A 16366-nucleotide genomic window follows, 5' to 3' on the forward strand; every position below is an offset into this window, starting at 1 on the left:
GAGTTCAATCTTCAATGTATCAGACCAGAGAATCTGTGCCTCAACACAATCCTGTCTCGGAGGTCTATGGACAATTCCTTCGACCTCATGGCCTGATTTTTGCTCTGACATGCACTGTCAACTGTGGGACCTTATATAGACAGGTGTGTGCCGTTAGGGTTAGTGATAATTGTGATATTTCAGTTTTTTAATTTTAATAAATTAGCAAACATTTTTAAAAACCTGTTTTGGCTTTGTCATTATGGGGTATTGTGTGTAGACTGATGAGGGAAAAAAAATAATTGAATCCATTTTCAAATGTGGAAAAAGTTAAGGGTTCTGAATACTTTCCGAATGCACTCTATATACTGATTACTACTCTTAGCGGTAGGCATTTAAGCATTAAATCATTAAAGTATTCAATCACTTGCCTTTCTACTTCATCACCAGAAGCAAATAGTTCAATGGCTCTCCAGGACTTCAAGGGCTGAGTCATGGTCGCTATGGGGTGGCGTTCCCCTTTGGCCATCAGCGTGTCAAACTCTTGCTGCAGCTCTATGTTTCGTCATGTGCTTTCCGGATTATTCACTGGGCCTAAAGGATTGTAAGGCCTGTGTGGCCTAAGTTGTTCTTCATTCTTTCTTTGTCCCTTGAACTTGTGCCTTCGGTCAGAGGTCCCTGGGATAGGGCCCTCTGGGTCTGGCTTAGGTGTTCTAAGGGCGTTCTGGACACTCTTGTTCAGGTATTATCCAGCCTCTCTGATTCGTGTAGAGGTGCCGGCTGGTCGGTTTCTGACTATACCTTCTCTCATGAGTCTCAGGGAAAATCGAAGACATTTCTGGGGATCTCATCCTGTTGCTTCCCTTAGGGGATCTCTTCTCTATGACATAAGATGTGTTCATGTGGTCTTTGTCGGGGACCTCATTGTTTTGACAACCTTAATAGCTGATCTGGAGCTAATGGAAACAGCTTATACAATAAGAGCTACATGCCCTCTCAAGTTTATGTGGAAACTCACAGTTTATTTTCATTATATGGTTGGAGCATACCTAAAGACCAGTTTCAATGGGGATCTGTGAAGCAAAAGCCCTCAACATGCAAGTGCATGCTGGGATTTAGCCAGCCTCTTGGCAGATGTTTTGGGCAAAATATGTAAGCTGATCTAGCTAAGGTTGTACTAGTAAGAGCAATAAAAACTGGTAAATATCATTGGAAGGAGTGACAACTTATCACAACTTAGCCATAGTTGCTACAATGTTAACAATACAACCACTAGATGCCATAGTGCCATTCATCTAGCCAAGTAAAATAATTAATAATTTCCTCAAGTATATCATCGACACACTACGTCCCTCTGCACCGCACTCAAGGGCAGACTCATCAGACTGTAGGGGTTTACAGCCAACCCTCCATCCTGGCTCACCACCAGGTTCTCCTCTGTGTTTAATTACATGGCCACATTAATGAAACATTAGAAACAAAGAGAGTTATATCATTCTAAATTTGAGAGAGCGATAGCTATAGAAAGAAATAGAGAGAGAGGGAGAAGGTGGGAGGGAAGAGAGGCAGAGAGAGGGAGAGAGAGAGAGAGGAAGGCTAAATGGCATATATAGGAAGGCAGGTGTTGTCTTGCAGGAGGTGATACCTTTGTTGGCATAGCAATAACAAAGATCACTCTCATTCTTCTCTCTACTTAAATAGTCAGTGGATTATCAACTTTTCACACAAGCAGTTTCCTTGTGAGATGAATGAACGGAAATCATTCCTCAACACTGAGCTTTAATTATCAGTGTATCCATGCATAACAGACAATTGTTAACATTGTACTACTTTATAGCTTTCTGTCATCCCCTCCTGATTTCCTTATTCATCCTAAAAGGTCCTCTTCACCTTATGAAAATATATTCTTAATTTCATGAGTACATCAAGTGTATGATCTTTTACAGGTTTGTCTCCCATATTAACACTATGACTGCAGTTTGCTATTGTTAATCATCATCAGTATGACTGATCTCATCTTCTTTATCTTTGGAGGCAGGCAGCCATGTACTGCACATTACATAGTCAGGTCATTGATTATAAGGGTCCTTGTGGTATTTTGTTAAATCTGTAGCAGCTCCTGAGAGAAAGAAACGTGGAATATTTCCAATTTGATTTAGTGTAAAGGCAGTCATCCTTTTGATTCAATATTTGCATAGTTCTCTCACAATAATTCAAATTGTTCTTTTGTCTCCTCACAGTATTCATTCAATATTCAATAATAAGCTACATATATGTTTTTCCTGTATGAATTATATATTCCATCTGAGTCTTTAGGTTCAGAGGACACTGTCATATGATTAGGAAATTGATCATTTGGTCAGATCATACAGCATGTTTGATTGGCATGGTTTTAATGCATCATTTGGTTATGCACTGGGGAGCCCATTCTCTGGTGCTAATGATACGACTCTGGTCTATTTTTCATCTTAACAAACCAATTAGGCAGCAATTAGAAGCTCTAATTGACAGAGCAAATCAGCTTAAAGGAGCTATGTATCTATGCTAATCGCTCTGCTGTTATTCATATTTACATGCACAACAATGGTTGTGTTGCTCGCCGAAATGAAACCTACAAAATACACCTTTGAGAACCTTTAGTGAACCATTGCCAAAATGCGTTTTTATTAACTACAGCTTTCCGAATCAAGGTATGTTGTCTGAGTGTATGACCTGTGTGACGGGGTGGATATTTGAATTCATTCTGTATGGTAAACATGGAGAGGCCAGGTGCTAAAGTTAGACATAAAGAGATAACGTTTGACATCATCAATGACTTACAGACCTCTTATCCATTGTGTGGCATAGCAACATGATTACTTTAATTAGCCTTGCACAGTTTTGTCACAGCCGCTGAATAATTTAGCTTACACAGTTTGTCATTAAGGCCCTTAGCATTTTTGGAAGGATCTCAAAAATGACGCAAATACCCATATTCACAGTCATGGCTATCATGGCTGTTCCTATCTTCATGATGTATAGTGTCATCAATTACAGTTCTGAATCTTAGCAAATAAGTTACACCAAATGTGCTAAATTATCCAACATAGTACCGTATATCTGTTTGTTTTGTGATCCATTTCAGGATTCCTCAGGATATAAAAAAAAAAAAAAAAAGCTGGAACACCTGTAACAGCCATTTACTGCAATCTAGAGCCTTGAGTCATAAAGGAAGCCACAGTACTATACATTACTACCAAATATATAGTGGAAACCCTTTAGAAACCGATTAGAAGGTTTAGAAAATTATTTAATTGTCTACTTGTTTTTAGGTAATCTACTAATATAGGCCTATTTTGTGCACTGATTTTGATCCTGTTGATTATTTTGTTCTAGTACCCTGCACACTGTAATAATACCTATAACATAGAGTTGAAAGTTGGGTTGGTTCAAAAGACCAGACATACTGTACAGTACAGCACTATTCCTAATCAATTATTTACAGTAGAGTGAATCCTCCTGATCGACATGGCAATGTGCAGACCCCAGGGCATTACAGGGTTAATGGCATACATGCATTAATGGGCTGAAATTCCAGAGGATGTTTGACAGGGTAGAGCAGATAAGGAGACATCTTTGTTCCTCCAGATTGCTTAGATGCTGATGGACTGAAGCTCAATTGGAGGAGAAATAAATTGCCAGGCACATGACAAAACAACTGGATACAAGCAATACAATTGCTGTACAATATTGCAAATATGAAGACTATAGGTATGTGGGTATGCCCTGCATATTGATCAATGCCCCACATGTTATCTCACAGATACAGGTACTGTATAGTCAACATTTAACACAGGTAAGCTTTCATGAACCAATAAGTAACAAGTTGCATGTGTGTCTAATTGTTTATTTCTCCAGTACCATGACTTCTGGTGTAGTAACACTAATGTTTTCCTGCATCTCATTCTCATCTCCTAACTAAGCCGGCTGAAGTCTTTGATGCTCTGGCATCAAACTCAAAATGTCAGCATGGATGATGGATGTTGAAAGGTCATAAACTTCTTGTTTTACTTTAGATCTTATCAGAGACAAGTCAATCAACATTACCATTGTTTGAATTTGAGTCTATAAAATGTCATGTATTTCTGAGAACACACTGTCACTCCACTGTGCCTCTGCAATAGAATACAGCAATTAATGTTGCAAGGGGAACGCACAGTGTGACTTCTCTTGGGAAAATACATGCCTATAAACTATGGTTCAATGGATAGGCTATGAACAAACTAAAATGCTGTATCTGTACTGTTTATGTTATGGTTAATCCTTTAATCAAAATCGTGATGAAAAAGTTATTTATTTTCAACAGAACATGTGCATTATCTTTAGCTACAGTGGTTCTACACTGTAGGTTAATTGGTAAAATTGTGAAAATAATTTTAGATAAAAGACAAGTTCACCAATATTAAAAGTCAATTGGAAGCAACTGTCTAAAACAATCACAAATTGAAGTATTTAGAGGAGTAGCATGTTCATGTCGTGTCTTGTTTCAAATAAATTGCGCACGTTAATTGAAATGTCATTCCTGTTTCACACAGTACATGCCCCTGACAAGGGACTGAAAATCAAAAGACCTGTTTCGCTACAGAAAACACACTGATATTTCTAAAGCCTTGATCCAATTATTTTTCCTTCCACTACACAATCAAAGAGTTTCCTCACAGGCAAATCTGTCAACGTTCCAAACTTTTGCTATGATGTGTACTGTGTCTTCTTTGCAAGTCAGCTAACTAAATTGTTATACTGTACCTATGTTTTTTGTTGATGTTGGTATTTACATTTATTATATAACAGATGACTTTGATGTTCCTATATATTGTAATGTATGGCCTGGTTGTTTGTCACCTCACCTGTATAGGCCAATTACTGCATCTTTATGTTTGTTGCATATGTTGGTAACACTTGAACTAACTATTAACAAATTATTATTCCAACATTTATACACCATATTCAATTCTTCGTAAATGATTAGTTACTATATATATCATAATAAATAGTAACATTAATACATGAGATAAACTTTGTTTGGTTAGTTAATGATTTACATTTACATCCTTACATTTATACATTATTTGTAAATACATTAATAAATAATGTATTAATCATTTGTAGAGTGTTTTGCAGCACCTAATCTAAAGTTGTAACAACTCATCCTCAAACGTTTAGAAAGGTTTATAAGCCATGCAGACCTTGATATACCACCCATAAATAGTGACATGATATTTTCTTCTCACTCAGCATGATCTGAAATTGGCTGCATACAATAAACACACACAACCTTTGTTATAGAAACAGACATTTTATTAGATAGAGTACCATACAGTGAAAAACCATCATCAAACACATGAAACTAGAATACTGCAGCTAGCTTGCTTGTCCACCGTCATTTATAAATGCAAGCAAAACATTAACTAACCAAACTAATCTCTGAATTATTTCTAAATGTGGTAATACTGTATTTTAGTGAACACATATAAGGCAGTCATTTGTAGCTTATAAGTGTTTGCTTTCTACCTAGACCCCCAAGAACCCCCCCCCCCCCCAACCCTAACCCTAACCCCCCCCCCCCCCCCCCCCCCCCACACACACACACACACACACACACACACACAACAATGTTATTGGGGGCAAAGTTGGCCTTGAGGTTAGGGAGGCTAGCCAGTAACCTACATGACGTATAACATGAGAATAACAAAACACTGATCTGGCAAAAGCTTACGTTCCATTGCTATCAGGAAATGAGGCCCAGCTTGGTTTCCAATCCACTCTACAAAATTTACCACAACACACTCACTACATCTTCGGTATTTGCAGTCGTTTCTGGGGTCATAACTGGATGCAGTCGTTTCTGGGGTCATAACTTGAAAGTCCTACAGTACAGTATGATTTCACCACAGGTGCACAATGTCTGAAATTTACTCAAGTGTCATTTTGAATGTTTTCCTTTGTCCCTTTACTTGTTCAGTGTACAACCATGCATGCATCTTTGGCCTCAGAAACTACTCTTGAGAGCTGGCTCGCACCATGTCAACAAGTTACTTAACACAGACTCTATAGTATAATTATTTGTTGTATTTAGCATTAAAAACCAAGGGACTCTATTGAATTGTGTAGTACACCTACGAGTCACTTGAATGGGAGGGATGACTTCAATATTTCTGTAAGTCTGAACTCTCAACAGTGGCTGTCCACAGAGGGCCTTTTCCATGTGAACTTGGGGAGAGAGCTCTACAGGCTGCCTGTCAGTTGTCTTATGGTGGTTGGAGAGGGCTCATAGTCTTTTTTTAATTCTCAGCCAATCTTCTGTCCATCACACCACTTTATCCCTACTTTAGAGCTCAGCTCAGGTCCACACACTGTCACTTTCTGACATATCTCACAGCCTACACCTTGGCAATAACAGAAAATATAGTGTCAGTGTAACCTCCCCAACTCTACTGAAATAAAAACCATCCCTACCATGGAGTTTCACAACAAAAAACAAGGGTAATTTGTAATTATACTGCACATAGAATATAATGGAACTGAATTCTGAATTGAATTGACACCCAGATCATCTTTCAGATGTTGTCAAAAGTAAGTTATTTAAATATCTGAGAAAATATTGTTTTTCTTCCCTAAGGGCATAACTGATTTCAGAACTCATGAAGGCTCACCATCATTACTCTTAATCAACTGCTATTGCTCTATACTTTGATTATGATCTAAGTACATCTTTATTGGTAGATCACAACCAACTTGTATTAAATGGTCACAAACTGCTGCTCAAGCAAAGGCTGACTCAAGGCAATGCTCTGTCAAGCTCTGGTTGTACCAATTGCTTTACATATTTAAATCTGAGTTTCCGTCTTACAGAACAGCCAGCTTAAACTCAAAGGGGATTGAAGTTTTGTAAAATGGGACTGTCTATTAAAAATAGACTTGATTGATGTTAGTTTCCAAAACTCTCATACCGGTAGTCATCCACATCGTATCCATACAAGAAAAAAAAGTCTGATGTGTGCATTGAGATTAAAATTTACCCTGAAATTAACCATGACTGATATTTGCACCCCTAGCATATTTTTTTCTGTACATTTTAATTACTGCAAATGTCAAGCTAGATCCTGGATTTGACCAACAATTGGACTTTGATACCCATTCTTTAACCAAAATTATTCATTTCAATTGCAAGAGAATTTCTCTACCAGACCTCTCCTTTGTGTAATTACAGTGATCTTTCACCACTTATGTGGCTATCTATGGAAAATCTGGGCCAAATGTTCTCTCGTTGTTATGCATAAGATCCATTACATGCCCTTAGGATGGACTGTTTAATCTGTCCCTTCTTGAATTAACTGATCTCTATCTAACAGCTATTTAAGTATTGTCAAGAATGAAACTGCTGTATAATATAAGACTGAAAGTGGATTGCGACTCCATTGAGATAGATACTGTAGAAGGAAAGCATGACTAGTTTGTGTGGAGGTCACCATTCATAAGAGAATACTGTAACTATAAGTATGGTGCACATCAGTAATGACTCAGATAATCATTTTTATGGTCTGACAGTTATAACATGAACAGTCCCTTAAAAGATTGAATAGTAATTATCCGAATAGATCCAATTGTAAATTGTAAATCATGTCTTGGTGTATTATTAACAGTAATGGACTGACTAATGCTTACCAAGAGATTGATTGATAGAAATATTGGTTGACTGAACAGACTACTTTCCCACATTTCACTTGCATCAATTATTAGTCCTATTCTCTCATACCAACTCTGTCAGAGAGCAATACCCCCTTCCTAGGGTACAGTAAGTGTAGATTCACTTTAAGCAAGCCACAATAAATGCAGAAGAGACACCTCACAGAATTGTCCCTAACTTCCTCACACAATTAATACTACACTTTTGATAATATTACTCATAGATATTATTCATTGAGACATAATAGGGATAAAATTAAACCTTGAGGACAACTTTGCTATGGGTATGAATAATCTATTTCATAAGACCAGTAAACAAACATTTGGGGCACAATTTTATTGAAGGGAATTCGTTTTTGAAAACCTTTGTATAATGTAAAATGACATGCAGTAGGGACAATTTTGCTACAGTACCACTACAACTGCCTCTATTTTCAGACAGCCTGCCTAGTATTCATTATAAAAGCTGTTGGTACACCTCAGAGTTATAGGAGTTCTCAGGAGATTAATGTCCATGTTCAGACACTTACCTGTCAAAAAAACTGACAAGATTATTCCTCTGTGTGGATGGATACTAGCCGTCACACAGTCTTCATTTCACGCATTGGCTGTAGGTTAGTATTATGTTATAGATCCAAACTTCAAAATTCTCACCAAATACATTTTCATTCATCAGCTTTCACTTACTGTACCTTGAATCTATCAAAATATAGATCTAATGTTGATAAGTATAATATATCAAGACAAACATTGAGAAATAAAAAACAATATAAGATTTAGACATAAGACATCCAAGGTGAAAATAGTACCACTACTATATTTATTAACAAATCTGTATGGACTTGCTTTTTCCTACTGAATGTTAACCTCTGTATTTACCATTCTAATTGCCTATTGCAAGTCAATTTGTTTTCTGAAGTAGTCTTTGTTCTCTCAGAAAATATACTGAGCATGGTGCACAATATTCTATAAAATGAATACAGCAGACATTTTGTCTGAAAACATGACGATTTCAAGGGTTGATTTTCCATTCTAAACGAGCAACCAAAAAGCATTTGAAAGCAAATGTATAATTAATGTTTTCATCAGAGGTTATTCTTGGGCTATTGATAATTAACAATCATTATGTCGAGGAATCGTCTCCAGGCAACCACATACAGTACAGTAGATTGGGAGCATGAGATCCACCATGTTCTTTTTTTACCTTTAGGGAGTTGAGTATTGCTTTGTACATTCACACTGTTCATACACTGTACTGTACATACTTTCTAAAGTACTGTATCTACCTGCTATATTAACCACAAATACCAAAAACAGCTGGCTGAAAGGTAGCCAACAATGTTGTTATTCAGAAGAAAAGAAAATACTTGAACAACTCAGTTTGCCCATGAACCTTGTTTTAAAGTATTATTCTTGTAAGTCTGGGTAGTAGGGACGATGTTTGTGGGTATATTCAGCTTCTCATCATGTGGGTCAGCATCTGCCATTTACAGTAGAGTGCAACAACTCACATTCTAGTGATTCTAGTCTGATAAAAATATAAATGGTTTGGGCAATAAATAAAAAAATAAAAATGCTAGCTTTGACAGTGACAGTGACTAGATAAACAGAGCCAATGTGTGGATTCAATGCAGTCTGTCCTTGTCCATACTGATTTCAAAGTAAGTAAACACATATGTGATTTTGTAATTTAGTTGAACTATCCCTTTAATTGATGAATTACTATCATTCAAATCACACAAATGATACAGAGTTAAAAAGGAGATTTCAATGTGAAATTTTATTCAGTTTCATTTACATCTCACAGAGATAGATTTTGTATGCTAATACAATAGTATTCAATCACTTATGTAACATATTCACATTTATCATACATCAATTCAGGAAAAAACTAATTGCCATCAATACAAGCACACAACTTGGAATCTCTTCACTACAAAACATTGGAAAATTTAGAAATAGTTACACTTGATGGAAACAATTTTAAATTATCATCTCAAGGTATAGCAGAGTCTCATGATCCAGACTTGCTGTCTCTCCATGGCGTTTAAGTCATGCCAAGCGTGACTAGTTATAGTAGTATCAATAGGCCATATATTATCAAGTTTTAAACTAATGTTCAAAGGAGGGACATAAGGAAGACCACCATGTGTAGTACTCTATATATTTCCAAAAGGTACTCCATAATGTCATGTTGAACACAAATAAATGTATTGACGATAGCATGCACAAAACCTCAAGAACATCCATAGATACCACAGAGATGGGATTCTTTTTCACAGAATCTTATTGAAAATGATTGGCCAGACAAAACACATAACTGCATATGATGTCAGAATTAAATGGCCATCCTCTTTCTACAGTAATACAAACCATTAGGGGCAATGTCACTTAGCATACCTGCGGTTTAACCTGATTCAGAAAGCGTTCCCCAAAAACCGACAATTTACTGGTTTACGCTGCACCTGTGAATGAGTAAATCGTGATTGCTGTGTCAAATTAATCATATGTTTCGATAATTCGCACAGAAAGTTTGCGGAAAAGTATTTTCTATCGTTTAAACAATAGTAACAACAATCTTCTCCATTTAACTGTTTAACAAAATACATTAGATAAACAAAAATGAATGGCATTATTTTTTCATCTCGGACATCTCTAGCATTAAAAGCGCCTTGGTGGTGAAATTAATTTTCTGTTTAAGAATTGTGACATTGCGATTGTGATGGTATTTCCATGATTAATATGTTTTTGGGATCAATAATTATGCTTCAGATTCATTTTTCTATGTATGCTTATAACTGAAGGGGCAGACATCAATTCTGCCCCCCATCAAAATGATTGTGATCTCTCTGTGATGTTTAATAAGCCCAAGCCCTCAGGAATATGTTGATGTTGTGGTGTTATATGAATATAACTGATAGGATGAGGTCTCATTGGTTCTCCTTGCAAACAGCTCTTAATTGAAATACTATGCTTGGAAGTCAGGTATAAAACAGAATGTAGAGGACAGATTCTTTCTCTGTGTCCTGGTTTTGATTTGTGGGTACAGTAGCAGATCATGTGGTCTGTCGTTTGTGTGTGTGTGTGTGTGTGTGTGTGTGTGTGTGTGTCTCTCTCTCTCTCTCTCTCTCTCTCTCTCTATACTTTTATACTATTGACATTGACATCTGTCTATGACATTTCTCTATGATTTATTTGCTTTGTAATAATTTAGAATAAATAAAGTTTACAATATTATTAAAGCCTCATTCAATTAATTCTTGACTATTATTGCTCTAATCAGCACAAACTCAACACTTCTTCACACATACTGTAGTGTGAATTAAATTACTTGGAGTCAGATTATTAATATTTTGCTTTGGTATTAAGAGTACACACATTTCCTTGCCAACCCTTCATATTGTACTGCCATCCTATAAGGCCCTACAATAACCACAGATTAAAAAAAACGAAACAAAGCAAAAACGGATGTCTACCTTGTAGATTCCCCCTACTTTTCATCAAGGCTATTGGGAATATTTGTTTTTCTGCTAATTGTGCATAATTCAGTCCTTCTTATTAACTAAATAAAAGCCATTTTATTCACTAATATGCTTGAAAACAGACTATGAAACTATCCATTAATTGTACTCAGATTGAGAGGGGTATTCAGAGTAAGGTGTATACATGTCCTAATAGTCCTATTATAATCCAAACAATTAACTCCATATTCCACATATTCTATTTGGAGCCTCCGATTAAGGCTTTATTCAGGGTAACAAAACCAGAATAAGGTGTTTACATGATTCACGCCTTATTTGCCTAGTATTGCCATATTACGAGAATATCTAATCATACTAATGTCTGAGTATTAGCATGGACCAATACATGATGGTGACACCATTGGATGTTTTTAAATATCATGATAACGAATCTGTAATGAAAGTGGTATATATTCCTAAATACAATATTGTATCTCATAATTTGTATGATCCCTGGTGATTTCTGGAGTACATTGCGACTGAGTTCAAGATAAAAACATAAGTGTACTCTAAACCACATGTGCCAAGGACACAGCATTCACATTTACACAGCTGTGAGTCTTAATTGTGTACGCATGTCTCAGTTGGGTTTATACCAAACTATGCTAAGGTAGCTGACAGCAATAGCCCCATACAGTTTCAACGCTTGAGTTATCCTAACAGAAAAACTTTACAAATACATGGGGCAAACATGTAACAGGGATGAGGCACCAAGGGAGAGGTCCAGTATGTCTAAACATTAGAAAAAGACACAGTGTTACTTTAAAGAGACGCTTGATATGACCAAGAGAACCACAATGTTTCTACAAATTGTATATTCCTTAATTTCATGTAACTTTCATGTAATCATATTTCTTTCATTAATTTATAGTCAGTGCAACTCATCCCCATGAAAATGATCACTACGATACCCTATGCCAACTGAAATAGTTAACTGAGAGAATTAATTAGCATGGGGGTTATTGTATTTCCCCACCCACATTGTATTTCCACTATGTCCATTTGGCAATGCCGTTAATTTAAAAAGTTTAATTAACTTGAAGTCATTTTGATAACACAATTGTGTTTCTTACTAATTCAAAATAGTTACTCTGTAGTTGCAGGTGATTAATGTACTGTACCTACATGACTGTATGTAGGTTTTTGTTAAGTATTACCTGCTCATGATTTCTGTGAAGTTATACATCCCTCTACGGATGCTAAACAGACATCATCTCCTGTCACTTCACTGATGGATTCCGATTCACTTCTGAATATCATTAATGCCTACACCATTATAATTGGTAAATTATGTTGACATTCAACATTAGAAAACCTGCCCTTTTTGCATACAATCTAAAACCAAAATTCGCAACAGCTTGGTAACATGAATAAAATTGTAAGGCAACAAATTGGAGCTTTGTTGAATCATCATGTTGTTTTCACAATCATGAGATGGGAGAGCCACTAGATGGGAGAGCCACTACAATAAAATTAAATAAATATTGTATTATCAACTGCAATAATCCAGGTATTACATGTGTGCCTTGCTGGGTACATTGGTCTCAAAGTTAGAGCTAATCAAAGGCATTACATGTTGATGTTCGATAAAATGATCCTTGAAAGTGTAACAAACATAATTGCACAAATCTTGCTTGGATATGAGCGGATATTTCCCTTTGAATTAAGACCTGAAAAGTAAGCAAACACATAAATAGACAAATCAATAAAACATGCCTGAGTGTATTCCCATCCATCAAATCTAATCTGCATGTTTTATCAATAGTTAAACTAATTTAATAGACCGAAAGAAAAGACTATGACCCAAAGAAAGCAATACATCAAATAAACATTGGTGAAATGTGTCACTTGAATGTAAAACAGGTAGTACATTATGAATGGTGATTACGTGGAATTGATTAATGGTCTATGCAATCAACCAACGAGATCATCTCTTTACTAAATAGAGTGGCACTGCTGTATTTCACTGTTGAACTCTCTTCTTAGCCATGTTACCAAATGTAACTTTAAAGGTAGACGTCATCGAAAAAAAATAAAAAATGAATATATAAATAAATAAATAAAATAAAAAATATATATTAGCAGGCCACGCTTCCAGAGATTTTCAAAAACGGAAATGCAACAGACTAGAGAATAGAGCGTTAAAAGCGTCAAAAGTTTTGTTGTGCAGTCTTGAGTCTCCGGTAGAATTCAAATATCTTTGGTTCTCATCTAGGCAACTGTTTACTGTAGGCTAGATTTCAAAGAAATGGAACCAAAAAAGATATGGAAAGAAAGTGAAAAAGTTTAAGCAAATGAAATTTAAAGTGAAGGGCAGTAAAACGAGTGGACAGTCTTGTTTACTCCAATATACAGTATTTGATGCTCTGTTTTCACGGGTGTGATGTCATATCCCGTGTCTACCTTTAACTTTACACGTTTTTAACCTCGCTTTAAACTTTGATTGCAACTTTTTAACAATTTTAAGAGATTGTTTATTCTCAACCCTGTGAAAGGTAAAAAAGACAGTGGGCCTCATTCATCAATATGTTCCTAAATAATGCGCAAATGTGTTTTTATATGCACGTGTGCAAAACCAATATATGATTCATGAAACTTGCGGAGAGACCCGATTGTGTTCTTACCCTCTCATGTTCTTAAATTGGATGAGCATGCAGGTAGCATAAGGAAAAGCCCAGAATATCCCATATATGGACATTTCTGAGTTCAATCAGTCCCACACTGTAAACAGCTCAAGAGCCACTCGTCACTCTAAGCAAACATATCGCTGCGGTCTCTGAAGAGGCTCTCTTTAGCCACGCATTGATAGGCTAAAGACTATGTTTTGAACAAAAATAAATCAAGTTGTTGAAATTACAATCATTCATTTATTATCTTATCATTGTGTACTTCACGTTCTGCCTTCAGCAGATATGTATTTGTTAATGTGATGTACTGTAATGTTACTCTACATCAATGAAATGTGTGTACGAGTGGTCTGGAGCACCCGTAAATATATTCTTCTGTCAAGAATATATATCAACTAAGAAGAAATTGATGAATGCTTAAATTTGTTCTTACGCACGACTTAAGAGCAAATCCATGCATACGCACGATAGATGAATGAGGCCCAGCGAGCTCTTACTGGACATCTTTGGTATCCTGATGGGGCCACTGCTACTGCCATCCCCTCCGTCACTTAACACCTTGATCTCGATGAGGTAGTCCTCGCCAGAGGGGACCTGCAGCTCCACACTGGTTTTATTGGTCTCCACCACACTGGTTCTCCCAGGCCAGTTCTGGCGGTACACCACCTGGAAAAGGGTGGAAGGAGGGTATTTTGTCATATATATTTGTCATAGTATTATTTCATCTTATAATTGTCATTAAAAAATAATAATAAAAGAAAACACAGTTTTATTGTGAATGTGTCATTTGTATGTGTAAGAGAGGACATGTTGGTCCTCAGACATGCTCATGCTTAAAGCTAAATTATTTTATTTTGCAGCTAAAATCTTAAGATATTGATTGTTTTTTTTCCTGCAGGCTCTTTACAGAGGTTGTCATGAATTGCAAATGATGCTGTGAGGTGCTAGTGTGGCCCCTGTGGCGCACCATGGAGGCAGGCCTCTGAATGCACTGCTTCATGGACGACCAGCTGCTTCCTCACCTTTACTCTCATATATCTAAGACACAGCACATCAATTAATTAGCCAAAATGCTCAGCAGCAAATGAATACTTTAAAAGAAAGCAGGACCTTTTTGATTTATAATCCTCTGCTCAACGCTCAGAGTTCAGATACATGGGGATGGCAAGAACGGTTGCATTCTCTCAGGTTCTGAACACAGCAGGTGTTCTTAGTACAGAGCATTCCAATAGAAGAAAAGGCAAACATTTTCACCAAGCATGTTCACAGCCTCAGCAAGGACACATTTTTGGAGGGTGATTCACTAACAAATATACATTTTGTATAGAAAATGACAAAATGTGATATACTGGTAAGCACATCTTGCTTACACATATAAGCTGTTTCCTTTGAATGACAGTAAGCAAAGAAAAACCTGTATTGTGGACAATTCGCACAATGGAGACATACAGTAACATACATTCGTGTCAGGTTTTGATTAAATCACTGACATGATATATATATATATAATAACTTCTGTGCTCTAGTGCTTTTCATCCTATAACCTGGAACAGATCTTTTAATTTTGAAGGGCCAGACAGGACTAATCCATAATGTGACACTGGAGTGCTGAGGTCTACTGTACATATATTGTCATTGCTATGAGAGAGACATTTACTGAGACAACAGCTTCTGAGGCTGTATTTGTTTCGCTAGTTTCACATATGAAGTTTATGTAAGTTCAGACAGGACACTTTAAGCCGAACAGAGCAGCTGTCAGTCAGCTGATTCACACGTATGCAAAACATCATCACATGTCTCAGGGACAAGGCTTAATAGTTAAACAGTGTACGGCACTGGCCATGAGAGTTTCACTTGTTGGTCGTCCCACCCACCACCCCTGCCTCCACCTGCTTGGTCGCTCTGTACTTACCTACCTACGGGGGGTTTGATAGTATGGGCTCCCTGCTTATGTTATTTTGTATTTTATAATGTTTACATTTCAGGCAGGGAGCTACAGTATACAGAGCGGAGCCATTCAATTTCGCCAAACTTAACTGTATTACCATTTTCATTAAACATGATTAAACCAGGGTAAGTGTGTTGACTGAATTACTACTATTACATTGATAAACTCACCTTGTATCCTGTCACCTCAGACTCATTTTCCATTGCCTTGACATGGTCCCAATTTAGAAAGATTTTGGAGTTGGTCAAGTTCCACTCAATATTCCCTGGCGGTTGACTTGGTGCTGAAATATATGCAATCATATACCCACACAATTTATTCACAAGTGAATCTGAATTTATTTGTTGAATACCTGAAATCACTCCAGATTCTGAGCTATTCATCAGCCATGTGTAAATCAGCTCTCAAATGAAAGGGAACAGATCGAGGACTGAAAGAAGTAGTAGTAGTAGTAGTAGATTTTTGTGTGTTGATTCCATCAACAGTATTTCAAAACAGAAATCTTTAATATGGTAGAAATTATTACAAAAGGGCTGAACGGAAGTTGCAGGATTCAGCACGACTGA

General features: G+C 36.7%; 1 protein-coding gene across 1 annotated transcript in view; it reads right to left on the bottom strand.

Annotated features, from left to right (window-relative positions):
- Positions 1 to 1312: 1312 nt before the first annotated feature.
- The window catches only part of cntn6 (contactin 6), a gene marked incomplete at both ends in the record, with an annotated part of 33230 nt that continues 18176 nt past the window's right edge, over positions 1313 to 16366 (bottom strand). Inside the window, 3 exons of the mRNA XM_083667611.1 lie at positions 1313 to 1416; positions 14350 to 14518; positions 15971 to 16083. Of these exons, the coding sequence (XP_083523737.1) occupies positions 1313 to 1416; positions 14350 to 14518; positions 15971 to 16083 (386 nt within the window). The remainder of the gene's footprint in view (positions 1417 to 14349; positions 14519 to 15970; positions 16084 to 16366) is intronic.

Source organism: Argentina silus (genome assembly GCF_951799395.1).
Source record: "Argentina silus genome assembly, chromosome: 4".
Classification (NCBI taxonomy): domain Eukaryota; kingdom Metazoa; phylum Chordata; class Actinopteri; order Argentiniformes; family Argentinidae; genus Argentina; species Argentina silus.